At 44.3% G+C, this 7,588-nt stretch overlaps 1 protein-coding gene across 1 annotated transcript; it reads right to left on the bottom strand.

Moving 5' to 3' along the window:
* Nucleotides 1–2,193: 2,193 nt before the first annotated feature.
* On the bottom strand, nt 2,194–6,690 carry LOC104945090 (transformation/transcription domain-associated protein-like; the record flags this gene model as incomplete). Its single annotated transcript, XM_010770711.1, has 3 exons — nt 2,194–2,407; nt 5,273–5,419; nt 6,580–6,690. Coding segments are annotated over 3 exons (472 nt in total), but the record flags the coding sequence as incomplete, so codon positions are not given.
* Between the last annotated feature and the right edge of the window lie 898 nt (nt 6,691–7,588).

Raw genomic sequence — 7,588 nt, 5'->3', positions numbered from 1 at the left:
CGGTGCGCTCCCAGCGCACGTACCGGCAGTGATCTACAGCAGTGGTTTTCAACCAGTGGTACGGGGACAAACTGTCTCGCTCTCGTAATGTCTGTCTGTCTTGCTCTCGTTCTGTCTCTCGTACCACTCTCGGTTCCACTTTTACTTTTGCGCGCTACCTGTCTCACTCTTTTCCGGCCTCCAGCTTTTCCTGCTGGAGCCCGCCGCTTAAAGGTGGGGGGCGCGGACCGGCCATAGAGCCCATAGAGTTAAAGGTGTTGGACTGTAACCTGTAAGATCCATAGATTTAGGAGGTCCCCTAGTGGCCGTTAGCTGTAAAAATCCATAGATTAGCCGCACCGTTATATATAAGCCGCAGGGTCGAAAAATTGGGGAAAAGGCGCGGCTTATAGTCCGAACATTACGGTATATAAATAAAATGTATGTAAAATGAATAAATGAGAATGGTATCTGTGTTGCTGATCTGTAATATTAGTGTTACGTTGATTTGTTTGTCCTTCTCGGACCATGCACTACGCATTTCAGTGGTATGCGTACATTTGGACTGACAGTTTGATCAACCAATCATATATTGATTTGTAGACAATGGGCGTATTCTTTCAGAGTTTCCCTCGGTTCCAGGGTATTCGAGAAGGCCCACTAGTTAACTGGCTCGAGACAGAGGACCTAGATAAATGCGACGAAGCAATTCATGCCGTATTATTGCTTCTAACGTTGAAAAGGCAAGTGCAACAGGTGAAGATGAAGTTGTTGCGGAATTGTTGCGAGTACCCTTTACCCGGAGGGGGGTGTGTGTCTACAGAGGGTCCAGTTGTGATAGATAGGGTTCGCCACTGGTTCACACTAAGCAAATTTGTTGCGCGGCGCGATAACATGTACAATCAGTGCAAAGACGTGGATAGACGCTACTTTCTACATGTCTGTATGACGTTGCTGTGACGATGGAGCAGCTCTTCTGTAGCTTAGCCTAGCCTGATCGATCCGGTTTCCGTTCAGATAACACACAAAAAGGGTTTTGCCTGCCGTCTTGTAAGCACACTTTCCAAAGCATTGACTTTACTAACCGGTAAAAGTATGATGTGATTTCCGCATCATTGTGATACCTGCATTACAATTACATCACGGTATGTTCATTTTGTTGGTGTCTACATGGAGATGAGCCCTGTCGCCCCATCAGCGCGTCTAGTTAGAGTGGTGCAACTTTACACAGGTGATGACATGCAGTGCTTTCCTGAGTTTATAAATAAAGCTGGATTGAAACGGTCAGGGTTTCATACACTTTTTCACCAATGATTTTCCATGACCTTTATTTACTTTTCCATGACCAAAATTACTCTCTCACCGGTACAACTGAAAATGGTTTATTTTAACATGGAACAGGAAAATAAGGTCTGCCTATGAAATATGTTGTGCCTATCTGAGACAAATCAAATAGTAGGCTTACTAGATTCTACACGCTAAAGCAGGGGTGCCCAATACGTCGATCGATCGCGAGGGTAGTGTGGGTAGATCGCATGGCATTGAAAAAAAACTAAGGAAAAAAAAAAAAAAAACGTTTTATTTTTTTTAAGTTAGCCTATCATCCATCCTTACTATGGCATTTGCCACTTGATTGACGTACAGGTAAGCCAGTCTGAGTTGTATTGTGGCATACGGGTTCATACAGTTATGAGGGGGCCTCACCTCCTCATCTGAAGCACAAATGCGGCGCACTATTATACGCAGTTTATCCGCCGTTTAGTCCACCCCCCGACACAGATTGGGCAGGGGCGGGCGGCCCTGTAGGTAGATCACTTGGGCGTGGTCATTTTGGGCAGGGGCGGCCCTGTAGGTAGATCACTTGGGCGTGGTCATTTTAAAAGTAGCTCCCAAGCTGAAAAAGTGTGGGCACCCCTGCGCTAAAGCAACTAAAATCTCTCACCAGCAAAATACCTTGTCGGTTAAATGCCATTTTACGTTTACTGTATGATACAGTATGTATTATTATTAAAGTTTTACTATTTCGTCGATTAGATGAAATATAAATTATATTTGATGCAACTTTAGTTACATTTCCATGACTTTTCCAAAACATTGGGAAACATATTGTTTTCCATAACTTTTCCAGGGCCTGGAATTAGTTTTTGAATTTCCATGACTTTTCAATGACCGTAAGAACCCTGAACGGTTCAAATTAAAGCATTTTGCACTCACTAGGCTCTGTGGGGAAGATGCTCATGAGGCGGGACAGAAGGGAGTGGACAGCCCGCAGGACTTTGGTGTTTCCGCAGGTCATGCACGCAGCGATGCCTCTCTGGAGGGGTTTAAAGTGAGCCAGGATGGCCGGGGACTGCAGCACCGTGAGCAGGAAGCAGAGGATCTCCAGTCCAGTGCAGATGTTGGAGATGTTAGCCGCGGCTGGCTGCTCCTGAGAGGAAAACAGAGCGGAGAACAGGAGGTCAGTGGAGTTAAATAAGTACATGAATCATGTTACAAAGGCCTTTTGTATCCTGGTCTTCATATCAAGGTAAATATCCAGGCTTATAAGTCTAGACATTACGACCCTAGAACAAAGCAAGAAAAAATATTGTGCAAATTCCTCAGTTGATGCATTAATCATGGAAGTTTTTACTTTACATAAACTCCAGACAACTCTGAAATCAATATTCGACACACAGAGGTATTTCTCACACTCAAGCACCAAGCTGTTAAACTGGAGATCAATGGACAACATCGGGGCCTAATTTTGTCTAAATTGCAGTCGAGGTTTACAACGACAGCGGGGCCAAAAGGATAATCTGGGAAAGATCCATAGCACTAATCTTTGCTAATGAACAAGGTGACTCTAGTGATAAGGCCCCTGGTAGATATTAGGCTGGTATTGATTTGTGTGCGCATGTTTTTGCACGTGCTCATTTGCCCTCTCACGCCCACTCTTAATCACTGCCATGTCGGTACAATGAGATGATAAAAAGGTAATCCGATTTGAAGCATTGTTCATTAGTGGGAGTAAGACGGCTCGGCAGGTAGAGCGTGCTCCCAGGGGGGAAAGGGCCCGTGAGTTTGCGTCTGCATAAGACCTGCAGAAAGCCTTGTATTGTCAGAGCATTTCCCCCCATGGGACCTGGAGGAGCTGATTGGGTTTGAGTGAGGGTAGCTAGAGGAAACCGCGCAGCAGTGATCCCCAAACGGGAACAGAGGAAGTACGTGACGATTGCCGGCGCGTGGCGATAACCTTGTCTGAACAGTGGCGCTGAATCAGACCGGAGAGATGAGTGGAGAAGGAGAGGATATAAAAAAAAAAAAACAGAGAAAGATAAGATGCTGAAAAGAAAAAAGGACGGAGAAGACGGAGGGGAGATGCAGAGAGGCACAGGATGAGGATTTGGGGATGGAGAAGGGCGGAGGGGCTGAATGAGGAAGCACAGGCCAACGCGGATAGACTCCCGTTATCTCACCACTGTCATTATTTTGTCATTACGGTGGTTGGCGCCTCACTTCGTGTATTGCTGATAACAGACAAAGGACTTGGAGGCGTTAGAGCAAACACTAAGACAGAGCTTAGGCGGAGGCAGGGAAACTTCTGCGCTCTCTGGGAAAGCGTACAGCAGGCTAGCATTAGTTATCCTTTACCGTTTGATGATTATTGCTTGAAGCTGCAACAACAAGCATGAATTTTTAATCGTTTTTATTCAGACTTGTGTCCCAAAAACACTTTTGATGACATGCACAGGCGACTTCAGAAGAATCTGTGGAAGGCTTTCAAAGGCAAGTACTGTATTCTTTGGAAAGACATTAATATTCTCCATTGCAAAACACAAAAGGCAGTTAAAGGGGCCATATTGTGCTTTTAGGGGTTTTCCCTTTCCTATAGTGCGTTATATCGTTTTTTGTGCATGTAATTGATGAAAACGCCTCCATTTGACACATTTGTTTACCTCCGCGACACACTGTTGTGATATAAGTATGTAACACTCAGGCTTCTATTGGCTAGAGCTCCAACACATTGTACTCTGGTTCAAGACAGTGGGTGAAAAGAGCTGCTAGTATGAATAAAAGAAAGACCTTTTGTTACAGCCGCTGATTTCCTGGTGCTATTAACTCTGGTGTGAGTGAGTGAGTGAGTGAGTGAGTGAGTGAGTGAGTGTGAGGCCTAGCATTACTATACTTGTGGGGACCTAAATCTGTTTACACAGTCACGTGTGGGGACTCGCTTCCCTTATGGGGACAAATTGGAGGTCCCCATGAGGGGAATCATTAATTTTAGGGCGAAGACTTGGTTAGGTTTAGGATTAGGGTTAGGGTAAGGTTAAGGGTTAGGGTTAGGCATGTGTTGGTTATGGTTAAGGTTAGGATAAGTCTCCAGGAAATGCATGTAAGTCAATGTAATGTCCCCTGAAGTGATGAATACATGGTGCGTGCGTGCGTGCGTGCGTGCGTGCGTGTGCAAATGAGCTGTACGGTTGCCCCGATGTCATTGGCTGCCCCGCCCTCGTATCATCCGAAGAGGTGATTGGATCGACGTCATCCAATCCCTGCCTGCTTGCTTCCGGCACATCTTCCGGGGGAGGAGTACAAAGGCCGGGGACGGAGATCATTCGGGAGGCTCTGGGATGTGGGACAGACGCCTCTAGCTTCGTGGTGTATTTACTTGTTGGTTGACGTAATGCTGTGGTGTTGTGTGTTAAAGCGATACTGTTTAACAGCGTGTTAAAACTGTGCTTCTGTACTTCGTAAGATATTGCCGTATCAATTGTGTGAGTAGAATCCAGGTTAGCTTAGCGGTTAGCGCCTGTTGATTACCAGCAGCTGTATTTTTGCACAGCCCTTTTTGTTACTTATACCACTTTAGAAGTGAGGTTTTGTTTTCCTTTTGTGTATTATTCTCTGATGTCTACTACCTATATAACTCTCTTTTGGAGTTCTCCTTTTGTTAACTATTAGGCAACAGTACTCTGCCCTTTGTTTGTGCCAAGCTATATGCCTTATTATTTTGTTCCACGGCTATAGTTATAATAAAACCACATAACTTCTACCAATTCCATTCTGGTTTGTGTTGCTTCCCTTTGGTTCCCCTAGCCCAGTAGGGAACGTAATACCTTTTGAACATTAAAGCATGGAAACATGTCATACTAGAGACACAAAATACAAATATTAATCTAGTATGAGCAGAATAGGGCCCCTTTACTAATGAATCTTTGGAAAAGCCAAGGAAAAGTGACCTCTGGGGACTGCAGTGCAGAAACACAGCAGTAAGTAAGTAACCAGAAACGTTACCATAATGCGTTCTTACCACAGTCATGAGCAGCTTGTCGAACCACTGCAGCTTGAGCTCTGCGCGCGGCCACATGTCAGGCCTGAGGGCGGACTTCATGAGGCTGACGCAGCGCCGAGACAGCAGCTCCCCCGGAGACCCCGCCACGTTGGTGCTGTCGTTCACCTGGACAGGAGACGAAGACAAAAGTTGGTGATCATTATCAGCGACAAGTGTCTTTCATCTCTGATAGAATGCATTTTGATTCTTTTGTTGTTTCTTAAATGTTCAGAATCAAAATCAGAATCCCTTTATTAGTCCCACAGAGGGGACATTTACATTGTTACAGCAGAAAAAGAGCCAAAGACAGCTTAATGTTATCTAAGCATGCATACAAAAGTATTAAAGATATCAAATACAAAAATTAAAAAGTTACACATTTTACAAAATACACATCCTGCAACAGCTCTGAGGATTTAGCAGCCAGGTATATATTGCACAGTTTTTAACGGCATATATATAGCACATAGTTGGTATTTAACAACAAGAGGTGTTATAGTCTGTGTTGTTGTGTGTGGGGGTCTACTAGGGGCCGTGGTGGTTATATAGTTAGTGCTAAAAATACAAATATTGAAAGAGCGTAAAGGGGTGATAAACAACACAGAGAAAGAAGAGACCAGGACTGTCACCATATGCTGTTATTTTATTCATGCAGCTACAGTGGGAGGGAGCCCTGCAGAAGCTTCATGTTTAGAAGCATCCTGGAGCAAGTCAATGAATCCCTATCAGCTGCAGGTGTGCTGTTCTTTGGTGGATGTTAATCCTCTGGGGGCCGGGGGAAAAGATACCATTTTTCCTACAGGGATCGATTCAGTATCACAATACACTGATATCGAGCGGGGTACAAAGAGAAGATTATGTTTCTTTAGACTGTTCAGTGAGTAGAGATTCATCCCCAGCGGTTATACAGAAGGTTATAATCAACAGAGATGGTTGGATGAGCAGTGAGAGAGGAGCTTGGCCCCGAAAAAGAAAGAAAGAAAGTAGGAAAGAGTCAAGGTGAGTGAAACCTCAGCAGTCTATTTCAAGCAAGGTCATCACTGCCACTAAACCAAGGGACAGCTGTGTGAGGCGACGCATACAGGACTGTGTGTGTGTGTGTCTAAACGTATCTCTACACACACACACAGCCACCAGGTGTGTCCTACCTTCACAACAGAGGGGCAAGGATGGCTGTGTCCTACCTGGCAGGCACTACGGATGGCAGAACTGAACCTAGTGTGTGTCAGAGTTGGAGGGTGGTGTGTGTGTGTGTGAGAGAGTTGAGGTGTGTGTGAAGGTGTTACCTGGCATGCGATCCTGATGAGGAAGTTGACCACGGTGTCCGTATGTTGTTTCTCGACAGGCTTTGTGAGCAGGGTCTCTGTTCCTGGCATGGACTGGCTGCGGCCAAACACCTGAAAAACACATCAAAAAAACATTTGAGGGTTTTAATATTTTAGATATTTTTTTGTTTTAAAGATAAGATTAGAATGTCTCTCTAATAAACACTATGAAAGGTCCAAATACAGCTAGCAAAATGTTAAAAGTACGATATTTTTTACATTAAGGGTGCAAGGAATAGCATTTTACATGAACTATACATGTCAAATGTACAGTGTGAAGGGTAATAATAAAACTAAGCGGACTTCATGGTCAAACTCAGGGACAGCGGTGCAGACGCTGCATGGTCTGTACAAACTGAGGGGTTTTTGTGCATTTCTAAGAGTGGAAAGTAGGCTGCAACTAAGACTTTCTGAAAATAACCCTGGCACATTGTTTGACTAATTAACTTTTATTTTCATCTTAAGCAGAAACAAATGCTGCTGTTGCATTTTTCTATAACATGGGACGAAGAAAAAAAAACTGCTACTATTAAGAGTTGCGCTACAGAGAGTAAAATAGCTTTCAGTATAAAACTTAATAATAAAAAACAATCCATCTTAAAAGGTAGGGTAGGTAAGAATGGAGAAACCAGCTCGAGTGCGCTAGAATTTGAAAGTACGCAGCCGAAAGAAATCTGCCCCTTCCTTCAGACTTCCTTACAGAGCCCCTCCTCCAACACACACGAACGAGCACATGACCAATGAGGGCACGAGATAAGTTTGTGCACAGATGGAAGGCTGACAGGCAGGTAGGCCATCCAGTTACTTTAGCCGGGTCGGCTCAGATGATTGGTCGTGCTTTTTACAGCGCTACGGCTTCCACAGATGATATTTTTTAATGTATTTATTGTCAAAGACTTTAATATATTCATTGCTATCGGGATGTTAAGAGCATTCCATGGAATATAACAACAAGTGTTTCTGAAGTGAA

The sequence above is a fragment of the Notothenia coriiceps genome, unplaced genomic scaffold, assembly GCF_000735185.1.
Source record: "Notothenia coriiceps isolate Sejong01 unplaced genomic scaffold, NC01 NC01_scaffold00009127, whole genome shotgun sequence".
NCBI lineage: Eukaryota > Metazoa > Chordata > Actinopteri > Perciformes > Nototheniidae > Notothenia > Notothenia coriiceps.
This window is presented reverse-complemented; position numbering and strand designations above follow the sequence as displayed.